The 25,381-nt window shown below is 40.8% G+C and overlaps 1 protein-coding gene across 9 annotated transcripts in view; it reads right to left on the reverse strand.

Moving 5' to 3' along the window:
* The window catches only part of phldb1b (pleckstrin homology-like domain, family B, member 1b), a 113,604-nt gene that overhangs the window by 83,109 nt on the left and 5,114 nt on the right, over window positions 1-25,381 (reverse strand). For 7 of the 9 annotated variants that reach the window (XM_034603974.1, XM_034603973.1, XM_034603972.1 and 4 more), the window contains exon 3: window positions 1,060-1,161. In XM_034603974.1, coding sequence (XP_034459865.1) covers window positions 1,060-1,161 — 102 coding nt within the window. Of the gene's footprint in view, window positions 1-1,059; window positions 1,162-2,128; window positions 2,285-25,381 lie in introns of those variants that run through there. The other 2 variants (XM_034603969.1, XM_034603971.1) reach the window with 2 other exon arrangements.

Consider the following 25,381-nt stretch of genomic DNA (forward strand, 5'->3'; position numbering starts at 1 on the left):
TCTCTCTGTCTGCACACAGACTGTGCACTGTAATGCATTCATCTAAATTGATGTGCATGGAAAACACAGCGTTTCGACTACATTTATGAATTAAATGTATTTGATTTGGTGCTTTTTTACAGTACAATATTTTACTAACAGACTCTAATCTACAGTACTTATGTATGTATGTATGCATTATTATTGTTATTATTATTGTTGTTATTATTGTTATTATTATTATAATTATGATATACTTCATTATGTGTATATATACAGGAGCTCCACATTAAAATGAAAACCATTCTAACATGAACAGTAAATAATTTACATAGAATTCAAAACTCACACTTTCCATTGTATATAAACTTAAATCATAAAATTATATGTACTTTCTGGTTTGTGTTTGTATAAAATATTTTTTTTCATTCCTTTTTTATTTTGTTTTATCATCCGGTTCTTGTTCTTCTTGTTTAATATAAATGTAAAAATAAAAACTGGAAACACACTCACACACACACACACACACACACACACACACACACACACACACACACACACACACACACACACACACACAAAGCCCACACTTAATGCCTGATAGGATTGTCTGAGCCAGCAGGTGGGAAACGAGACATCCAATCTGCAGGTCTGTCTAATTACTGACTCTGGCTGAAGATTCCTGCTTTACAACAAACTGACACAAGCTGTCAGGACGCGTTGTGGCCCCACCTGACCTTCTCTAGATGGGTCTTCTCTGGTATTTATCATCCATGGAGACTTTAGAGCCAAAACTCTGTCAGAGCTTCCAAAGTGATGACATTTAAAATCAGTGGCTCCAGTTATCAGAAGAAGAGAGCGCCCACTGTGTGTGTGTGTGTGTGTGTGTGACTGGAGACATGCATCAGAACTGACACACTGACGACATATGACAGGGTTTTTCTGTGAAAGCTGCCAAGTTTAGAACAATAAAGCTCTTTCTGAACTCATTCCTCCTCTCTCTGTTTTCTCGCTCTGCATCTTCTCTCCCATCCCCCACAGCCTAAACCCAGCCACAACACACACCAGCACCACACTCACCTGTAACACCTGGTGGGTTTGCCGTCCACACTCGGGCATGTTCCTGTTCAGACGGTCCATGTCCACTGAGCTGTCCACGGCTCCCTGCGACACATGAAGATCCTGAGGGGGGAAATGACAACATCCATGTGAACCACAACATGAGTAACAAATGTCGTCATGGGTGACTTGATCTGTGCTGGAAGACAATGGTCAGTTTCTGGTTACATCTGAATTATACATTAAAGGTTTTATTTTTCTAAATTGTCTCAAACTCACACATTTTCCACTGTAGCTTAAGAAAGTTGACTAATATTCACTGGGATTCCCCCCTCCCCTCTAATGTGTCACACTGTCAGCACACACGCACACACACACACACCAGATGGTAGAAAGAATTTAGCAATACACTTAGAGGAAGTAACACACACACGCATTTAAATCTCCTGACACATTCACATTCTCTCTCTCTCTCTCTCTCTCTCTCTCTCTCTCTCTCTCTCTCTCTCTCACACACATACACATACACACACACACACAAATTCCTCCCTACTTACTAAGCCAGTTTTAGGTATTTCCATCAAGTCATCTCAGAACAAGTGGCTATAAATAAATCCCATGTCTATATTAGTACGAGGGTGAATATATGTGAGAAAACACCTTCACAGTCATTATCTTGCGGGAGTGAGGAAACACAGAAAACCACAGGGAAAGGTTAAAAAACACATAATTATCACAATCACAGTGAATCAGAGGACCCGCAGTCGTTTGCTTGCCTAAAATGTTGTGCAGCAGGGATGGAAAATGTGGTTCTGATGTAGTCTGCCCTCAGGATAACAAAACACTGCAGCAGTATCATCATATTTGCTCCTCTGACAGATGGTGGAATGATATTCAGTGAGTCAGCCTCAAGCAAGCCTTAAACAGTAAATCACAAAACACCCAGAAAACAAAAAAACAATGTTTAAGAATTCCATCTGCAAAAGTCTCCCACTGCAACAAGAACTCTTCTCTGAGCCAGAAGAGGAAATAAACCATCCAACCTTTCCATGCTAACCTGTCCTTTGTTGTCTCTATATGTGACAATTACCTTCCTCCAGTTGTCCAGCAAATGCATCGCCTCCATGGTGAAGAGCTGCTCCGGGCTACTGACACAATCCTATCAGCATGAACTTGATTGAGCAGGACACCTCTTAACACCGCGCACTGAATTCAACACAGTTTGATCAGTGCAGCTTCTCCCCATGAAACACAGATTGTTTCTTTGTCTGATGATCTGAGGCTTTTGTCTCAAGCTACCGGTGCTGGATCCTCCACAAACTCCCATTCAGGAGGTGGACCTGTTGCTGCTTGCTCAACTAAACTCAGACCTACATTCCTGACTGGCAGCACCACAGTCCCAGATAACAGAGGTGTGTGTGTGTGTGCGTGTGTGTGTGTGTGCATGATGAAGGCTACTTTTGGGAACATATTGCAGGCTAATGACCTGTAAGTTGGGGGATAAGAATCGGCGGATTTACACACCCACAGACATACAGCTTGGAACTTTACATATTTGTAAAAAGTGATCAAATATAACAAAGTCCCACTACAGTAACTTATCACCCCCCCCCCCCTAAAACTCTTCTTAGTTCCTCAGGTTTGTCATAAAAAAATCTCCTCCTGGTCTCAAAGTGGTTTAAACTTAACTCTGCTCCTTTCTTTCTAATTTTGTGACATGGTTCTCTAAATATGCTGATATAGCCCCTCCCCTCCTTCCTGTCGCCACTCAACCAGGATAGGTCTCTTAGGTTTGTGACATCACAGACCCTGGCTGTTTGAAACAGTTTTTATTAGACTGCCATTTGTTATCTGTTTTTTTTATTTATATATATATAAATACATACATACTGTGTACAAAGTTTTGACTTGTCCAACTGGGGATAGGTTTAATTTAGTCTAGGTTAGATTAATGTGTAAATTAAAGGGTTACACAAGATGTGGTTTACGGTTGAGGTCAAATTCAAGGAAATTAATATATGTAATTTCTCAAAAAATGACCTACAATAAGATGTTTGTCTGATTACTTGTACTTGTGTCATTGTCAGGACCAATTTCAGAATTAGGACATTTTGGGACATCCTCACTTTGTGACCCATCTTCAGTGTTTTTTAAAAAACAGGACTTGGTTTTAAGGTTAGAGTTAGAATCAGGTTTAGGTTAGTTGAAGGGTAAAGGTTGAGCTTAGACATTTAGTTGTGATGGTGAAGGTTCGGGTATGGGGCAATAAAATGCATTATTTCAGCGATGGGTTTCACAAAGATAGAAATACAAGCATGTGTGTGTGTGTGTGTGTGTGTCTGTGTGTGTAAGTAGTGATCAAAAGAGAGAAGTAGAAGAAAGGGTAGAGGAGGACAGAGTGAGGAGTGAAATGATTGATAAAAAATAAAAGGATAGAAATGAAGTGGTACAGTGGTGAACATGTAGAAGCAGGAAGGGGGAGCTCTGTATTGTACACTGCGCTGATGTACCATGATACATGACTGAACAGGCGTGACTATAATACATACAGTAGGTTTTATGTTCCAATATAAAGAGGTCATGCTTCACTGAGCCCTCACCCGTATGTGATATTGACATCTGACGCTTGGCTTCCATATTTTCCCGCTCTGAACAAACAACTCAGGCTTTGGTGCTAAAGTGCCATGCTAGCTGTACATGCAGTGCTAAAGGAAATTACAAAGGAAATACACAACCAGATGAAAAAATACCAGGTTCACCAGCTGCCTCTGCCTCCATGCTCTTAACTTATTCTAACTGTTGATGTCAGACATGATCTGTATTTGCATCAACGTGATTTGATTGGCTATCGTCGCTGCCTGAATATTTGTAATAACGTGATGGGATTGGCTGGTGTCTGCACTGTAGCTTGATGATCACACATCTGAGTCTAACATGTGGAATTCCTCAAGGCTCCATTTTAGAGCACTGTGTAAAACTGTGAATGGTTTAGAGCCAAAACATATTTCTGATCTCCTGCTACGTTATGAACCCTCCAGACCCTCAGGTCGTCTGGAACAGGTCTGCTTTCTGTCCCCAGAGTCAAAACTAAACATGGAGAAGCAGCGTTAAGTCTTTATGCTTCGTATTTGTGGAACAAGCTCCCAGAGAACTGCAGGTCCACTGCAACCCTTTGCTCTTTTAAAGCAATGCTGAAAATGTCCTTTGCCACGGACTTTTAATCAATTAAATAATTACTCATATCTATAATTCACTGTTACTATCAATATTTTATTTATTATTTTATTTATTTATTTTAATTCTGTATTCAACTCCTTTTTAACTTTAAATTTATTTTAAAATGCTTCTTTTTTTATATTGTCTTATGTTGCTTTTACAATTTACCACGATGCCTTGGATATTTTATGTAAAGAACTTTGAATTGCCTTGTTGTTGAAATGTGCTATACAAATTAACTTGCCTTGCCATCTCAACTTCTACCCCACATCACAAGCACAGTGAAGCAATGGGACCACAATGCAATTCAACAAAGCATTGATGTCACACCATGCAAAGTGAATGAGCAGAGTTTAAGTTGAAGCCTCCCAACGCATACATGGAAGTGCTCCATTGGAGGTCTCACATCATAATAGAAAATCTTTTCCTTTTTTATTCATTATTTATATATGTATTAATAATTAACATTTCTCTATTCTGAGTTTACTTTAATTAAACCTAATTAATTTAATAATTTAATTAAAAGTCTCTATAGCTTCTTGGCATTACAGTTAGTCTCACATCCAAAATGCACTGATCTTGATGAACTATTGTGTGAGAGGCTGACACCATTTGCCCTCCAACAAGAAAGACTGACCTGACAACACTAACAACACGAACATCAAGTGGCATCAAAATGTGGATCACTGCTGTGTTTTATGTATTTAATGTATTTGTTTGGTTTTATAGGTTGAGCTACTGTATGTAGAGAAATGAATCAGAACTGCAACTATTTACATTATAGCATTTACATTATAGCATTTCTAACAGGAAGCCAAAGTAATTCCACACAAAACTTTACATATCTACATATAGTACATGTACATTATAGCTACAGACATGGAAGTACAACCACACTTGTCAACCCTGTGTTCTGCACTTGACCACAAGTTCTTTTCACATGCATGTTGCATCCTGGTAATTGTCAGCAGATGGTGTATGTCCAGACATTCAGCATTCACTATTTCCAACAAGGATATCTGATCATGTGGCTGGTGGTCAAATAATGTCAACCTCCATGAGAAGAGTTCCTCTGTGGGCCTGAGGAATGGAGAGTAAGGTGGAAGGAAAAGTAAGAGCGTCCTGGGATGGGCTGAAAAAAATGCATTCTCAAGTGGACAGCTCTAACAACTAGAACTGTCACTTTTTAATGGAAATTCAAACATTAATTCCAATGTGGAAGGAGAAGTTTGTATTCAACCTGTAGTGATCTGTTCAAATTCAAAGTATACAGTCTAGAAGCTCCTCAGACCGTTTGAAGTTGTATTCTTCCCGATCCAGCAGGAGGCGCTCACTATCAGTTTAACCTATTGCATGCGCTCTTGACCTATCTGCAGAATAATGCCCAATTCATGCTTCTGCAGTGAAGTTACGTCGTAACCTACGCGTAGACGTGTATCCCAAGCAGAGCCCTACGCCGTACCCTGACGCGCAAATCACCCAAAATTTTACCATGCGCCATGACGACGCAGACCACAAATGTTGTGATTGGTCCACTTGGTAGCACCGCATCTCCGACAGACTCGCCTTCATTTTTGAATTGTGTTGAAGGAGCAAACATGGATGGCGTCTTTCTTTTTTTTTGTTGCAGTTCTTTAAGAGAAAATAATTGCTCTTCAACATCTATCAGCTCCAACACGATCCGCTTAGTAACACTCGCTATTGTTCTGAAGTAAACAGACATGCCAGAGAATTTGTAAATAAGTGGACCAGAAACCGGAAGACACTCAACACCAGCATAGAAACTCCACTACCGCCACTAAAATTACAATTCACTGATCATCCCACTCACCACTATGGCGATGGAGGGGTGGATCAAGTGTTTGAGTGATCAAAACAAAGTCTCGGGTAAATAGCGTTGCAGCCAAATCCAAAACAATTAAAGTAAATTGGACCCCTTCTTCAGAAGTAAAAAAACAACCGAAAACAAACACAATATGCCTCCATACTGCTCGTGTGGTGTCATCCAAGTGTCAGCAGCTCTGACATTCAAATCTGAGTCGAAACTGCGTCATTTACACAATGTTTTTAGGCTAAAAATATGCTACCGGAAGTGGCGATGGTAGCGGATGTAACGATGCTATGCACACCCTGCTTGTGTGCAGTATGTGCGTGTTTTCGGTGTGTGTGTGTGTGCGCGAACGCAGCTCCAAGGAGGATATCAGAGGACTTTTAGGCTAAACAATGGTTAGTTGACGCTGTTTCGAGTCGAATATGAATGTCGGGGCTTATGGACACTTGGATGACACCACAGGAGAAGTATGGAGGCAGGTGAAGTTTTTTGTCTGTTGTTCTTTTAATTTTGATGAACTTTATATTGCCCTACTCTAGCCTGGAACTAGCCACAATAGCCAACTGTATAGTTATCTAAGTGAGCTAGTTATTTAGCTTGCTGATTTTCAGACTTCTCTAAATACTAGGGTTAGGTTTAGGGTTAGGGTTAGGGTTAACTCTAACTCTAACTCTACTCTATGTATCTGTCTCAAAGAGACAGATACATAGAGTAGAAACTGTTTTTCAGCAAGAATTCCTATTTTGATTTTAAATGAAATGTTCTAAAAGAGAACTTTTGTGAGTGCGACTGATTGTTCTCACCATATTGACGTCCAGTTGTGTCAGATTGTGGAGGGACATCAGCAGCTTCTCTTTCTCTCACATCCACCAACTCTCACTGACACACAAAAAACCCTCAATCTCTCCATTTCTCTCTCTTATTCTCTCTATCCCTCCCTCCCTCCTCTCATGCCAGGGGCAGAAAGGCTGGCATTGTTTTCTGTTGCACAGGCATGGACCTCTTCTCTCACATGAGGGAATCTTTTTTTGATGGGGTTATGAAAGCGAGAGAGGCTCATAATTTAGTTGGAATTTGAAATGCAGACGCGAGGGAAGCTGCAGTGTGCCAAGTAGAATACAAATGTGAGCTGGAATGAATAACATAGATGATAGAGGGAGAAAAAGAAGGTGGAATGGAATGCAGCTGCAGAGAGACTGATTTTATTCAGTCAAATTTAAAAATATTTTATCTTCGAATATCCTCACTGACTTGCCTGTAGTTTGTTTTTTATGCATTTAAATGTAGTTTTGATTGTTGTTTACTTTGTTTCTTAAAATTCTAAAATATCTCTGTTACTTTATCATGTTACAATGAGCATTAATATTCCAACAGCATATTATGTCTCTGAACTATAGTTTTATAGGCTTGTTTATATGTGTATTTTTTAAATTGAAATTCAGTTTTTACTCTCGGTGAAAAAATGTTGTGACCCCCGATGACCACTGAAGACACTGGACTGGAGAATTAGCAGCACCATCTGTTTTTCTTAATGAACCAACTCCTAAAAGTCACATACCAGTCGTGGATGGAAATATGCATCAATTTGCATTTTTCTTTGCCAATTTTCTCAATTTTAGATAAAATTTGCATAATGTTTGGATGAAAACCAATCTAATTGCAATAAAGCCATGAAATAGTTGAAATCAAACCAGATCTTATGACTTATTTAAGGGTAACAAACAGGGACAGAAACTTGCAGTGCAGTCAAAGTCTGTGTTTTTCATGCTGCACAGCTTCTCCTCCAGCTGCAGTCACTACTGCAGCATAAATAAACCGTCTCTCAGAGAATGTGGAGATAATCAGGAATGTGAAGACACAGAAAAGGATGAAACATTTCATAAGCACCTGACGGGTGCATGAATCCACCTCCTCTTTTATATCAGCTGTCTGGATTCATGGTCACTGTACAGAGACAGTATCACTCATAATTGTTTAACCTCAACAATTAATACAAATTATTCTTATTCTATTCTTAATCTATGTCGTTTCTCCAGTGATCAGACAAAATGTGACTTTGACTCACACACTTTTGAATGAAGTATCAATTCAGATTTTATATTTGTGTTTTTTATAAAATCATGTATCTATTCATCATGCTCATGATTTTCCGCCACTAGTCTTTGGCTTTTGTTTGATAATTTAGTACAAGCATTAGCTCAGAGGGATAACTTGGCTCGTTCACTGTATTACGTGGATGTTCCCGTCCACCTGAATGTTCCACCAAACACTGTTCAAAAATCTGTCAGTTGAATAAATCATGGTTTCTTCGTCTATTTTTGAAAAAGGAACAAATTTGAATATTTACATTGAACATTTAAATTTAATTCAACTTAGAAAATTCTTAGAAGGGTGCCGCTAGATATGAAATGTTTAATCTTAACTACTTGGAGTACACAGAGTGATTTACGAGATGTGTTGGTGACAATCATGCACGCACACCCACACACACATCCACACACACACACACATCCACACACACACACACACACACACACACACACACACACACACACACACACACACACACACACACACACACACACACACACACACACACACACACACACACACCCACCTCCAATCACTACACTCAGGCCAACATCTTTCTTAACTTTTGTAGACGCTCAAATCCCTTGAACAGATGATCTATCACATTGTTAAATGATACTGTTCTCAGATTGGCTTGAGAACAGACACAGAAATACCCGAGGAATGTCAAATTCCTTGGTTAGGAAACAAAGCACAATGACTGAGGTCATGTAAAGTTGTATCTGTGCTTTCAATCTGCAATAATCACCAGTAATTTGTGAGAAATGTTCATTATTTCAAGAAGGAAACAGCAGGTTGGTTAGACCTGATTTAACCAAGGGTCCAGTTGCCACCACACAGCTCTGCTCTTGTCTCCTGAGCTCTGATAATGAAGCCTGCCATATAGTCCTCCTCCTGCAGGGACATCCATCTTTGTATCCCTCTATATTTCCCTCTTCTTAGTAATTCCCTCTTCTTTTTTCTCATCGTTTTCATTCCCTCTGACCTTAGGGTTTCCTCTAACAGATACACACTCAGATACGCAGACGCCAAATTCTGTCCCAAATCTGGTCCAAATAATGCCTCATACTACAATTCAGGTAAACATACTGTATGAAAATTGCACAAAGTCGCTCAGAGACAGGTGTCCGGTTTCTCCAGCAGCCGTCACAGACAAAGAGATGAAGAGATAAATTCTTGCCATTTCAGGCAGTCTTGTATGTGTATGCTGAAGTGTTATGTAGTATTTTCTTGCTGGATGTGGCCAAAGTCAAATGACACATTCCGTTTTTAGAGAGCCACCACAGAAATGCAGTAAACTTGTGCCGAGTGGAGAAGGGTGGATCCACTGCAGGTTCCTTTTTAGACAGGCCTGCCAATGTGCTGTTTATACATTTGCACAGCTCAAGAGGCAAATGGTCAAAATGTTCCTCAACATAGAGAGGTGTAAAATACCCTGAGATAAAAGCCTCTTTCAGCTGGATGACTGAGGTCAGTGGCTCAGCAGCTCAGTGGAGTTTTGCTATGAGGTCATTTATGTGGATAAACCATTGTAACATCAATGACAAGATAACACATCGAAAAACCAAGCACATAAATTATACAAGTCTACTCTCATGGAATGCACAGTCCGACACCGAGCTCAAAGTGGATTTATGGCTCACACACAACACACTTTATATGGGACCACAGTCTGACAACACAGAGGAGACTGCCTGTATCTGATCTCATACACCCACCCACAGACCCTATTGGTTCAGTCCACCTAAAACCTCTTCCACCCACTGAATTTATTCATTTACAAATTACAAAAGTTATGTTTGAGAAAATAAGGCAAAAAAGGTTTCTGCTACAACTGGACACATGTGGATTTGACACTGGAAACACATGCAGGTCAGATACATGAACAAATGAACAAATGGCATGAACAAATGGCACAAACCAGAGCATTTACAACCTACGTTGGTTTGTGATGGCCGCCCCAAGATCAGCCTTTAAAAAACACAAAACTCAACGTGCTACAGCACATGCTACAATTAGCTATTATAGTAAGCTAACAAACGGTGAAATTACAATTCAATTTCAATGAAATTTAATCTGTGCATCAAACAGTGCATCAAACAAATATAAATGTCATATTTTCATCATTATTTCCATATATTTTTGTTCATTTGAGCTTATACCAGCATTCTTATATTGTTATATTCTCGGTCACCGAGTCACCAAATGTTTAGTGGCAGAAGACTGCAAAAATTTGCACCAACTGTTTAAGTGTTTTTTTTATCAAACTACACAAATCACACAAATAAACTCATGATGACCTACAGGAACTTAAAATACATTTTCTTTTTGAAGAATTGAATGTTCTGGAAGTCAGTGGAAACCCTGGAGCTGTTACTTTTTAGTGTGAGACACAGTACGAACATGACAAACCACGTCCTTTAACTTGTTCCCATTTTCCCATTATTTATTGCACAGTAAATATCAGTGGCATTCAAACTTAAACATATCGTGTACAAACTTCATACGCTCAGCATGAATAGCTCTGGTTAGTGGCGTCCTCAGTTGTGGTGACTCAGTTTCAAGAAAGCCACAAAAACAACAGCAGCAACTTTCTCCATTTTGTGCTCTGGCAACTCGTCGACACAAAGAATGTGTCTGACAGACAAAATTGTGACTGAAGAATCGAACTGAACTGAGGAATATGAGATCAACGGTCAAGTTAGAAATCGTTTTACCCTGACCAAAATGAATAGTCATCTATTTGATACAAATATTATGTGTGTGTGTGTGTTTCTTTAAAATAACTGTATTCATGTGGAGCTTTTCTGGAGTTAATGACCACTCAAATTTCTACACATATAGTTTTGTTATTCACCCATTCATTCACACACACACACACACACACACACACACACACACACACACACACAGACACACATACACACACACACATTAATACAGTGCATCAATGTGCTGCTGCACAGCACAGCCATCATAAAAAATCTGGGGTCTAGTATCTTGCCTAAGGATACTTTGGCAAGCAGAATGGGAGGAGACTGGGATCAAACCGCCAACCTTCTGGTAAGTGGACGGCCCACTCTACCTCTGAGTCAACACTCCTATTCTATTATCATAAGACTGACACTCTTCAGTTTTAATAATCATGTTATTCATGTCGCACTAAAAGGAGAGTACAATGAATCAAGTTTGTTTTCAAGGCCAAACTGACAAATTGTTCTAGAGAAGAAAAACACTATTATATTTGCATATTTCCAATGATGTAGATTACAATGTGGGATTATCTCCCACTAACCCTTTGTCTTTAAACAGATACATTCTTAAACAGGGACAGAAACAGAGTGTGTCGGCAACAGGAGGAAGTGTGAGACAGATTGAGGAAGAAGATGACATACAGAGACGCTTCGTCCAGCGCTGTCACTAAGTGTCACTATATGTAGACTTCCTGTACAGCGAGCTGCTCCAGGGACCATTTCCTGTATGTGACACAGGCCAAGGTCAGAGTTGGCCTTTGTTGCAGGACCGAGCTGGTCTCAACGGTGAACACCACAGATGTTTGCTCACATCTGCTCAGACTCCTACATCTGACTTTTACTGTACTGTAACAGAAAAAATAGAGAAAAATGTAGAGAGACATATTTTTACTTATGAATATTTGTCTGCCTCCATGATAAAGTCCAAGTGAACTTCAATGATTTTTTTCGGCATCTCTTAAAACACTTGCAAGGAAATATGAAGCAACAGTCTGCAGTCGTTTAGCTTAACATGAGCCTTGTACTTTAATTTGTTGTTCTGCACTTTTTGTATTAATTCAAAGTGCAATCTAATGTTTTGATTCATCAGTCTTAAAAGTGTTAGCAGATGTATTCTATCACACAGACTTGCTCTTTACTGCTGTTTGCAGTCTTTATGCTAAGCTAACAGGTTTATTTGGGATGTTTCTCAATAATGGTGTTTCCTGCCACAGCAGGTATGTAGGCAACTGTTTTAGCTAAAGGCTCTGATAAACACACTGTACACATTCCAAGCGACTGCATGAACAAAGTTAGCGACTGGCCAACTATTTCCAAATAGCACAATATTTTTGTGTGATATTCATCATGTGGCATCAACTCCAAATCAATGCTATGCTGTGCGTCCACTCAATGTGTAATTAGCCACATCTTAGCTAACACGTTAACATGACAAACTTTATGAGGTCATAAATGTCAAACTTTTTTTGTTCTGACCCAAAGTGACCTAAAACAAAAATCTAGTTCATTATGCATCTATAATATCTTAATATTGACTAAACATCTAGAATATATATAACTGAAAAAATAGATATATACATCAACATATCACTACAGCTTTAAATAGATTTCCTATTTTAAATGCTTTAAATGCCAGGCCCAGGCCCAGGCCCAGAGGAGGGTGCTGGCCTGTGCAGATCTTATCCCTCTACCTGCCTTGGACCACTCCCAGACCTCTTAGGAGGGAGTCTTTCCATTGTGGAGTGACATCCTCACACGATTTAAGGTTTTTGTAAATGTTTTGGTTTAGGTTACTTACCCCCCCCCCCCCCCTCCCTCTTTTAAAAGAGAGGGAGGTAGAGTCCACCAATCCCAACCCAGTATAGTATTTTTCCAAAGATAAGACTAAGCCTAGGAACTACACATTAAGATGCAAATCTATGCACAGTGAGATACCAGCATGTCCCTCGTAGCCCGACAGCATGAGTAAACACAGATTCATGATTTTGGCATAAAATTCCGAGCATTGGAGAGGCGCCATTATCAGCAGGCAGCTAAACACACCAGCTGCCCCGTCTCTGCGTCTCGCACACACACACAAAGTGGTAGGAACACACACAAAGTGTGCACACACATAGACAAACACTGGACTGGCAGGAAATGAGAGGCTTCCCAGGACAGAATGGGAGAAAATATGGGAGTTAAGTGGATGAAAATAGATCCCACCTTCTTTGATGACTACTGCTGAGATGCCCTCGAACTATTCAACTATATCTCACAGTAACGATCTGTGGCTGAAAAAACGCTCAGGTGACTTTCCACAGATGAATACGGGTTACGATACGAGTAAACACAGCGTACATCAGGACATAACAACCTGACTGTGGATCTGTTGTAGTTTGTGTTTTTCAGCAAAGCTCTGAAATTATTACGAGCAGGGAAACTGCAGCTCTGCAGTTCTGAGGATCTGAGGATCTGAGGACTTGCCATTATCAGATTATTGTCTCCAGTGACAGTAGAAATTACAGCTCAACGCCTCCATAAAGGAAATGTTGTCACCATCCAAACCACTGTCATCGAGCACAGCAAAGCAGCAACTGTACTGAGACCCTGAGGCACAGATGACTCAGGGTTTCTCTGAGTGCCTCATTACTCAAGAGTAGAAGTGGAAACAGTTATTAAATATTATTTATTTAACTTTATGAAAAGAAGTCCCTCCCCTCCACCCACAGATACACACACGCAATATTTCCATTTGCTGTGTTGCCGATAGTAAGTTATGAAAGGTTTCTTTACTGGAACTCCATCTGTTGTGAATCACACTCACTTCTGTAATGAAAACAAAAATAATGTCCTCTACCAACTGTTCCTTTAATTCCACTGTTTTCAAATGAATCAATCTACTGAGACCAAACAACCGTCCAAGAGCAACAACAGCTGTGAGTGTGCTGCTGCGCCAACAAATGCCCAGAGCCAAGGACTAATAATATGGTGATAAGAATGACGCTGATGAGAAACACGACCAGATTCAAAACATGGTTAGTCACAGCAGGCAAATATTATCAGTGATGATATGAGTTGCAGGAATAGTTTGTCAGCATCCCAAAAAAAGCTGGTGATAAACCAACAGACTGAGATTTGGGATTTTCAGGGAACTCTGAAAAACTCTCTGAAAACTCTTTTCTTTGTCCAGTTTAATTCATAATCCACAGATTTTGTTTCCGAATCCGATGCTGACATGTTCAAAGAAGCTTTTCCTCTAATGGTCCCAAGGTATTTCATCCAGAAAGTCAGATTATAAGAACTCAAAGCTGCACAAATCAAACGTTTTTATAATTTAATATAAAGGTTTCATAAAACTGTATGTAATGTGAAGGTGAATCTTACTACCAGTCCTCAGTTTCCCCCTCAGCACTAGCAGCTCTTTTGTTTTGATCGTTTTGGCTTTAACACCGACAACTTTACTGTTTCGCTTCATCTTGGCAATTTTCACTAACGTCATTTTCAGCCCCAGCACCAAACAGCTGGGGAGTCAGCGAGCTGCTGTGACTCAGGAGGTGCAGAGGGTCATCAAGGAACCAAAAGGTCAGTGGTTTGATCCCCGATTCTTCCAGTCCGAACTGCCCTTGGACAAGATGTTTGAATGTGTGTAAAAATGAATAGCTCTGCGTATAGACCAGTTGTATGAATGTGAATAGGTGAATGTGACTAGTACTGTAAATTACTTAGAGTGGTTGACTCAAGCCTAGAAAAAGCTCTTTATCATTCATGACAGTGAAGCACAAAACAAAGCTAAGATGGACACAAACATGGGTCTAACTGAATGCTTATATTTTTCTTCATGTCTATCGGAGATATTACTATCATCGTAGTGGACAGAACACGGATCAATGCAGCTTTAAAGTCTCAAGAGGTGATTCATTTTCTGATCAGCGTTCTGTTCAGATCAGAGTTCAAATCATCCCAACAGCACCACTGCTCTGTTTCTCCATTTTTTCTATACTTTGGGAGAAATATAGAAACATTATCTTCCCAGTGACGAACCACCACAGACTCTCTGGTGCTTGTTGTTTTGCCTCACAGCCTTCACAAAGTAATGAAGATGAAACACTTGGAATAAAGTGGTAAATGCACGTGCGAATGCCAGGTGTCACATCCACAATAGCTCTTGAGCAGGGGGACTGAACAGGGAAAGTGTGGGGTGGGGGATTCCATTGCTCAGTGGTTCCGTTGACTTTTGGCTCAGTGTTTCCCAAAGGCGTGGAGCTGGACAGGCATTCCAGCCTTGTGGTACAAAGAGACTCTTTCAACAGCAGTAATCCTCTGGAGGAGGAGCGGGAACGCTACTGGCCGGCTGCTGCGTCCAGGACTGAAGAACCCGCACCACGACTCACAAACACTGCAGGACCACAACACGCCAGAGAGGAGGAACATGTGTTTGTAGGTATGAGGAATAGACCAGTACATATGGGGCCAGTACTTACTCACTACCAGTTATTGAATGAGGTAATGGGACATTTTACAATCCATTCAGGTGGGAAAGAATGGGTTTTATACAGCCAAGATTTCAAACCAACCTAAAATAGAATTACAGTAGAAGAAAATATTTGTTAAGAACTGGTACAGAGAACTTTTAAAATATTTTATTTTATTTAAATTTGTCTCAAAAAAACATAACGTGTCACTTTTTTCTCCTGAAGATGCAGCATTAAAGGGATAGTTCACAGAAAAATGAAAATTCACTAATTATCTACTCACAACTATGCCGTTGGACCATCACAAAAAAAACACTTCTGGTGTCTCAGGGGTAAACAGTGTAGGAGCCAAATCCAATACAATTGAAGTAAATTGAAGAAAAAAAAACACTGAAAGAAAACATAAAATGCCTCCATACTGCTAGTGGTGTCATCCAAGTTGTGGGTAGGTAATGAGTGAATATAATTTTTTCTGTGAAATATCCCTTTAACTTTAATGTGACTGACACACATACACACACACACACACACACACACACACACACACACACACACACACACACACACACACACACACACACACACACACACACACTGTCACTCACCCTCCCCTCTCTCTTCTCTGCAGTTTGATGCTTCCAGTTCATTCAAAGTTAAGCTTCAAAAAACCATCCTGTGTCCATATTTTCATACGTCCAAATTCCTCCCAGCACAGTCGCATGTTAGGAGTGAACATTGTTGGTGGTGAACTATAAGAGAAGGGAGTGACGGGGAGTAGGAGGCAGTGGTGGGGTGGGGAGGGAAGGGAAATGGAGAGAGGCTGGAGGCAGCGTGGGATATCCCTTTGAGTCATGGAATCTGATCCAAGGAGCAGACATGCTCACAGACAGCCAATGAGCCCTCTGTTACCTCCATGTGTTGTCCCGTCATTCAGCCTCATTACACTGAGGAAAACCAGCAGAAACACTGGAAACACTTACTGTGCTTCCTTATGTCTCTGGAAAACATGCATAATATCACTAGTGAATTCACACACTGTCTGTATTCAACACTTTCTCTCATGTGAGAAAGCACACGCTCATGCACATTGCACAATACTGACTTCATATTTCATTCCACGTATAAGAGACTTGTGGCTGCCAGGTGAGGAGGAAAGGAGCGAGGTGAGGTCAAATCCTCATCTCTGTGCGGGAAAGTAGTTTTTGGCCCTTCTCTGCATTCCTCAGCTCCACAGAGGAGTTCTCCTCCTCATGGAGGTGGAGGGTTACGCAGTTATACTGGACATCTGCACACATCTGCAGATGATTGTCAGGGATGGATCAGATATGCAAAAAATAAATCTTTTCTTGGTGTATTGCAGGAGAGAGAACAATATTGATGAGAATGTGTGGACAGATGCAGAAGACAGGACGGACTAGTTAACACAGCTTCATGTCTTTATCAGCAGATATGCTATAGAGGTATGTATAGTTTGGGACTACATAACTATATGACTTTTATTTCTTTTTATGCACTTGGATTGACTAAGACCATGTCTGAATCATTTCATCGACATGTAAGGTGGCACAACCTTATTTTCTAATGAAATCTTGGTTAATGCCAAATAAATAAATAAAGCAATTAAAGCTATTTCAAATAAAATATTGGTTTGTATTGTAATGCCACCTGCTATTAAAGAGATTTGAGGTCCCTCAGTTCTGAGTGACAAAGTGTCACTGCTGAGAGACAAATGTTGTGTTCTGGTCAGGAGTTGATCCAGAGATGTGTGTCAACTGTTTTGGTTACAGTGCATCAGTGCATTTTGGATGTGACATTAACTGTGGAGCTGAGCTGTAAAGAGAACTGCATGAGGATTTCTGCAAAAGTGAGCTTTGAATAGAGAAATGGAAAAGTTAAAAGATATGATGTGTGTACACATCATATCGCTACATTTTCATCTGATGAATACCTTTCTTTAAAATTCTTACTTATACAGGATGTTTTGCAGTAAATATCAGATTTTCAGACATATTTTTAAAATTGTTCATCTCAGCATGTCCTGCTACATTAATTTTATGTGCAGTAATATCATAATTTATACTATAATTATATTATATATTCACAGTAATATGTTGTCAACACCATATGTTGTCAACACCATATTTGCCCAACACAGTTTCAAGCTGTGTGTGTGTGTGTGTGTGTGTGTGTGTGTGTGTGTGTGTGTGTGTGTGTGTGTGTGTGTTGGCCTGGTGAAGATGGCCTCATCCCTTACCAGACTACTGTCTCTGCCAAATCCTTAGTTACCATGGCAACCCCTCCTGGGGCAAAACACTGGGATGGGATGTGTATTTTTTGTGTATGTATATATATGACTGCAGAATCTTCCTCACAGAAGGTTAGATGCTGCAACTAACTGTAGCCTATATGAAGTTATGTACAGCAGGGGAGGTGAGGTGAGGTGAGGTGAGGTGAGGTGAGGTGAGGTGAGGTGAGGTGAGGTGAGGTGAGGTGAGTGAGCGGTCTGATAATGGTTCTGTCTTTGTTTGGGGCTGAATCTCTGGCCTTAAGGCATTCTGCAGATCAAAAACAAACAATATGAAGGGAGGAAATGATAGAGGAGGAAAGAATATTGGGGGGAAATATCTGCAGAGGTCATATCCCAGTCTGCAGATGATATGCATTCTGATTGGCTGCCTCTGTGTGTGTGTGTGTGTGTGTGTGTGTGTGTGTGTGTGTGTGTGTGTGTGTGTGTGTGTGTGCTGCAGCTAGAGGCAGCAGACTGCACAGCTGTTTGTGTGAGGAGCAGAGTGCAGTGAGGAGTATGTGAGGATATGAGTCAAATCAAGTCCATCACAACATGACCTCTGAACTTTAAAGGATAAGGCCAACACTTGACTGTTATTACATTCGCTGAGGAGTTTGTTTGTTTGTAAGGAAGATTACACAAAAACAACTGAACTGGTTACCAGCAAACTTAATTGGTGGAAGGATGTGGTATTGGTCAGGGCAGAATCAGTTTTTTTAAAACACTTTCATTTACATTACATTAACAATAACCCTTTATCACAATTTTGGGGGGATTTCTCAGAGAATAATTCATGGATCTTGATGAAAATTTTTAGGGGACTGATATATATGAGTGTGTAGTTTGGTGCAGATCCAAATAAGGATTCAGATCTAGTGAATTTAAATGTGGTTTCATAAGGGGACTGCTGGACCTTGGCGGAGATATGTGCTCTCTGAGTGCCGTTCTCATTATCAAGTTAAATGTAGAGATCAGACAGAAATAAACGGTGGAAGTGGAAAAAGCTGTTAAATTACATTTTAGTGATATAAGCATCTATTTGGAGTCATGTTTGGTGAATGTAAGTCCAACATTCACTCTTGGCTCTGCTCTTCATCAACTCTTTGGAAACATGTGTGGCTCTTCAGCTGCTAAATGCCCCACTACATTCACTGGTTGTTAACTTTGTGTGCCTGCTGTTTGGTGCTTGCCAGCCAGTGTACAAAGAGTTTGTGTTTCCTGAAGCCAGCGCCCTGTTGCTGCTGTGAACGACACTAATGAGAATGGTGACACCAAACAAGAACAGTAAAGCTGTGGCCTGTAAAACCAAAACCGGTGAGCTGAAAGGTGCTAAGATGCTCCACAGAGCTGAGGGAGTCGGTGAGTTAGTCACTACGAGCCATATCTTACATATCACAGGTACAACTGAACCGCTGCTGATTAGAGCTGGACGATATGGCCAAGAACTATATCAAGATTTAAATGTATTTCAATAACGTAAAGTATCAATAATTATAGTGATAAATGTCACATTATGATTTATTTAAATTTTAAAGACTGTTTTTGCTCCAGGGAAAACAAAATCAAAATGTTTCCCTCAAGGTCACCTGTATCGCTACCAGCAGGAGTGGAGTACCCAGAATGTAGAGGAGGCATTCAGACCCAAACACAGTACGAGAGTGGGACCGGAGAGATGTTGGGTGAGGGGGTGATGGGGTGAGGTTGATGGGGGGAGTAGATAGAGTGCCTCTGTGCTGGCCTGATTGTGCCCTGAACAGAATGAGTTCACGTAACAAAGGAATTATTATCATTGGCTGGAGAGTTGCTGCAGTCTGGGAACTCTGTGCAGGCGTTTTCTCTGCCAGGCGCCCGAAAAATGTGGCCCGGCTCTGCTTTGGTGCTCTTTCTCTCTCTCTCTCTCTCTCTTTCTCTCTCTCTCTCTCTCTCTCTCTCTCTCTCTCTCTCTCTCTCTCTACCAATAAAGCAGCCTGTGTTTCGGGGGGTGGGTGGGGGGTGGGAGGACCGACTAACTAACGTGGCATTGAGGGAGCACTGCCTCTCACAGAACCATGATTTGCTGTTCTCCTCAAATTTATGACTTACAGTATTTTCCTCCAGGTAGAGAAACACCGATGGTCTCAAAAAACATATTTACTCAAGATTTGCTTTGCTTTATAAATGCAAAAACTGTAAACATGATTTTGTGACTCTTTTGACAATTTTTGTAAAATAAAGAAATAAGAGATCATTCCCAATAGGTTGAAAAACGGAAATTAATAACACAATATCACAATATGATTAAGTATTTACAGTGGCATTATTCACAGTAATCTGTAGACAGAAGAATTGCAAAACATCCACTCAAGGCACAAATAATGAAATGTACTTGGAGGTAGATGTATTATTACTTCATGAAGTTATTATGGTGAATTATGGTATATTTACACATCCAGCAGACATAAAGCAACATTAGCGACCCCTCTATTTTTACCTCTGTTTTGGTCTCCACCCACTTCTGACAAACATTTCTGTATCCTTAGCTGTTAAATGCTCCCCTGTGCATGCTAGTTGTTAATGTTTTAGCTGAAAACAACCTGCTGTTTCTGGCACGCTGGTCGATGAGAGCAGTGAGAGTGACCTAAAACTTTACAAGCTGTGGTCACCAAAACAAACAATGAGTTTAAAGGCAATAAGAGGCTCTGTAGCACTGAGAGGAGCTGCTTAGGCAGGAGATCATTCTCAGTGGAATAGACACAAGCTCTTTCATGTTACACAACTGTCTGAGACTCCTGCACCTGACAAGCTCAGCCTGGACTGTTGCGTCTGTGCTGCTGATAAACCTGAGACACAATGAACCTCAGAAGGAGAAAACAACACAGAGATCCCACAGGGAAAAACACATCCATCCATTATCTATCCCGCTTATCACAGGGGTCCGGAGCCAATCCCCACTGACATTAGGTGAGAGGTATACGCATGCAGGGCCAACATAGAGAGACAAACAACCAAACACACTCACAGTCTGCAATTAACCTAACCCCAATCTGCATGTGTTAGGAATGTGGGAGGAAGCTGGAGTGCACAAAGAAACCCACATAGACAACATACAAACTCCACACAGAGAGACCCGGGCTGGGATTCGAACTGGGAGCCTTCTTGCTGTGAGGAAACGGTGCTAAACACCACAGCACTGTGCACATTTTCAGGAGCTTCTACACTGTGAGTGCATACAAAACTGAAATCATTATAATCACAGCGAGACACAAATAGCATTTGCAAAAAATAACATAAAAGGCAAATGTGCTGCTTTTAAATCAAATTTCACTTTGTTAACTAGTAGAAATACACAAAACATGAACTCACACATGCACACACACAAACACACACATAACCGCAGCATTTTGAAAACTACCAGTTTGACAAAGGCCTTTTATCACCCAAGTGTGAAACTTCAACTTTACCTGACTGAGTGGTGGGTGTGTGTGGTGGGAGGGCCCAGTAACACCACAGGACGACACAAACACACCACTGCTGCTCATGAAGACGGGACGGCACTGCTCGTGTCACAGATCAAAAACACATGGAAAGACACAAAACTCTGACTGGCATCCAAAGAAGTGGCTTCCTCTGTGTCCCCCCCCTCCCCTCTCTCTTCTGTCACTCACTGTCTCCTCTTTACTCACACACTCTCTTTATGTCTCTCACGGTCATAACACACACTTGGCTAAAGCCATGTGGCCGACACTGCTGACACACACTGTCTGGCTGCTGCTGGTCACCTCCCTCTCACTCCATCTCTTCACTCTCCAATTGGTGTCTCTCTCTCTCTCTCTCTCTCTCTCTCTTTCTCTCTCTCTCTCTCTCTCTCTCTCTCTCTCTCTCTCTCTCTCTCTCTCCCCTTTGGCATTACTCACTCATTCACGCACACACACACACACACACACTGCTTGAACACATGGACCTCTCTCTCTCTCCCAGTTTTCCTGTCCGGTCAGCCTCGCCCCAACACGGTTACAGTGCACAAGGCTCTCATTCTTCTGGATAAAGAAATCCTGTGTTGCTCAAGTTAACCTTAAACCAGACTCGCTGAGGGCTGAGCATACAGTGAGGGGAACAGACGTTTATTCTGTCAGGCCTAAGCAGCTTATTCTGGACGCCATTCTCTAACATGTACTGGACGTTGTCTACAGAGGCCTTGTGCATGACTATGTTTTTAAAAAACTGACAAATCTACATCCAGAGATTTGTGGACACATTAAAAAATGTGAGTTAACACAGACAGATACATGAATCAAACAAACAATTGCAAAGAACAATGAACAAAAGGTCAAATTCAAGTGTGAGTTTCAATTATAAAGTTAGTTACTTAAAACCCAGGCACTTCTGACATGTTGTTTTCTACAGGGATCAGAATAATGCAGTGAACTATATTATTGTGAAATATCCATAGGAATCCACATGGTGTCTTCTCAGTGACTCTCTGGTTGTTGAGCACTCTGAAGACCACTTTGACGCTTCATATCCAAAAGCCTGTTATATGTATAATAACCCAAATTTCCAGGTTTAGTTCTCCAGGTAAGACAAAAGTAGCTGCATCTCATCTTCATTCAGCAGATAGAGATAGCTCAAGTATCATCATGTGACTTCAACTTGGAACCTCTGTCGAGAACTGACAGTCTACAAACTTCTAACTAAGCCAACTGAACTACGATAACCAAGGTCAACTTCATTAACTTCCACACACAGAAGTTCTATATTTTACTTGTTGTACAAGGAAAACCATGTATTTTCAAGTTGCTGATCTTTAATATAAAAATACATTTTGGGTTGTTCTTGTTGATAGGACAGTGCAAGCAGGAAATGGAGAGAGAGAGAGAGAGAGAGAGAGAGAGAGAGAGAGAGAGAGAGAATGGGGGAAGACACACAGCAAAGGACTGGGTCAGAATTGAACTCGCAGTTGCAGAGGAGGAAGCAAGGCTCTGTATGTGGGCCCAGATCTTTAACAAAGTAGAATTCTCCTATTTAAACACAATTAAGCACTAATACTACTACTATTTCAGTTAAATAAACTATTAAAAAACCCTGAATTACCCTAAAAAATGCACCGTCAAAAAGCTCAATACTTTTGAGACTGGACTGTTTTTATCCCAAGTTTTGGAGAGACACTGTTTCCATCAGTCAGCGATAACACGCACTGTCGGCCCTGTTTGATAAATTAAACACAATCTTTAGATCCAGGAGAGATGACTGGTCACTGCAGGATGTTGCATATCTCTTTAATGTGGCCTTACGCATTCTTTCATTCTCACTGCAGCTTTAGTGGATTAAGTTGTGACTTGGCAAACTGACATCATGAAAATCTGTTCTAGTTTGTGTTCCTGATTGTTGTTGACAGAGAACATTTATAGATTTATGTGAAAATAAATATGATGCAAATGTCCAGACACTCTTCACTGTCAAATCACTGAGCCTGAATTCCTGGGGAAACCGTTGCGTTCACTTTAACGTGTGAATCATATGTCCTGATCTGGAAAAGCTTGATTTTTAGTTGTATGACAAACTGTACATGCCTCACATTCCAGTGAGCCTGGGTGGGAATTAACATGATTTATATGAAGCACACTCATCTGTCAGCCTAAATCACACAGCTGTTATAGAGAAGAACATCCCAAACTGAGCCAGGCACAACATGTTCAATGTGTTTATTCAAATCTAATTCTGATGGTGGGAAATCGTCACTGCGGACGTACATGAGTATATAGGAGTGTTAATCACCACTGAGATGTCTTTCTCACTCTCTACTTTAGAAACAGGCTCTGCCTCCCACCATGACCACCTACTCACAGATTCAACTGCTCAGCTACAACAGCGCATCTTGAGCTGTCGGGCTGTTACTGCTTCAGTTTTTCCAGTAGCATGGTTGTGTGCTCCTTCTCTACCAGACATGTGTGTTGGCTGTAATTATCCTGGTCCGTGTTTCTGTGCAGGTGCACGACTGTACATGTGCTTATTCATCCAATTATCCAATCAGCCAATCACGTCTCAGCAGCGATATACGCATGAGGACACGTGGATGTAGGTCAGGAGCTGATGAACACGAGTCCAGTATTTACTGTGTTTAAAGTTCACTCTGCACTGTTCATGTTACTCTATGTGATATTGTGCTGTCCATATATTGTCTAGTGTCACTTCTGTCTATGTTGACGTCAACTTTTTCATGTTGAGATCAGCTTCTTTACCGAAAAAGACTAACTAGTGAATGGATTCACTTGGAGACTATTTTTATCCATACACTAGTTTTCATAGTCTATTCACCAACTTATTGTCTGTTTGCTGTGTGATGCTCAACACATAGCATAGGATTTGTTTATTGGACCTATTTCGCTGAAAACAAAACCCTGCCCATTGGAAATAAAATAGATGAAAGCAGTTAGAATTAAACATAAATAAAACCATAACAACAAGGACCTCAGAGCTTCAAACAAAATGAGTGTAACAGTGTAAAGTGTGTGCTGTCATTCCCATATGATTCAATGCATTACACATTTAGCCTCAAGTTCATTTAACACATCCTGAAATGTTAAAGGTTCCCTATGGACAAAACAAAAATTCTGTTTATGCTTACTTCATGTTTTCTCAAAATGATTGTGCATATAACAAACACGTTGCATATGTATTAAAAGATAGACGACATGACAGCTCCCCAAAAGTGAAGCCAAAGATTCTTGATTGTAGCCCTGGTGGCTGTCTGCAGCATAGGTCATAAACCCTGCCTCCAACGTGTTAGTGGAAGGGCCAGGGGCCAAAATATAAAGTAGAAATACACATCAAATACATCTTTCTCAAAGGTTTTCTGTCATTTTAGATTGTATATTCTTGTCATTCCAGTCAGTTTTGTTTTAATTATTTGAATCTATAGAAATGGCATAAAATGTCATGATTGACTGCCGAGACTGACTCACGATTGGTTGAGCGTGTTAGAGTCAGGATACCCGAACCGATCTGACCCGACCCGCTTGGACAAAAAAACATTTCTCTCGGGTTCGGTCAGGGTCAGACAGAACATTGCGCCTTGAGCTGCAATCTACTGTAGAAAGCGTGGATCTATCACCCGATCTATCCACCTCCATCCAATGCAAAAAAACAGGAAACTACAAATGAAAACGCTGCTCTGTGGCGCTACTAGTGGTCAACATTTCCACAGAGTACCTGTGACCAAACTGAGTCCCAACAAGCCACATCTACCACAGTAGACATTTAATCTATTAGTAATATCTGTAACTGGAGCGTTAAAGCACTGCTGACTGATTGTGACCAGTTGGATTTCTATCCACAGAAGGTGGGAATGTAAACTTCTCTCTGGGAGCTAAAGTGTGCACGATTGAGCAGCTTTAAGATGAATGCAGTGAACAATTTCCCTTTTAGTGTCTGTCTGGAAAAGACAAATGTTAGCCAATGTGGCACTGAGCCTCCTCTGCTCACCACTGCCGTGCCCTCAGGTAACAACAAATCACTGGGGGTCAAAGGTAAACTTCTCTTTTATGTCTATACACACATACACACACCCTCACACTTACCATAAACAGACGTCTGAAACAGTAAAAGCTCTCCCTGCTTTCATCTTTAATGAAAAGCACATTTGGTTCGGCTCCCCTCTCTCCCCCTGCACCACAGCAGCACCCACGCACCCATTCAAATCCTAACGCCTTTATAGAAACATACAGTGCAGCGC

Source organism: Hippoglossus hippoglossus, chromosome 13 (genome assembly GCF_009819705.1).
Source record: "Hippoglossus hippoglossus isolate fHipHip1 chromosome 13, fHipHip1.pri, whole genome shotgun sequence".
NCBI classification, from domain to species: domain Eukaryota; kingdom Metazoa; phylum Chordata; class Actinopteri; order Pleuronectiformes; family Pleuronectidae; genus Hippoglossus; species Hippoglossus hippoglossus.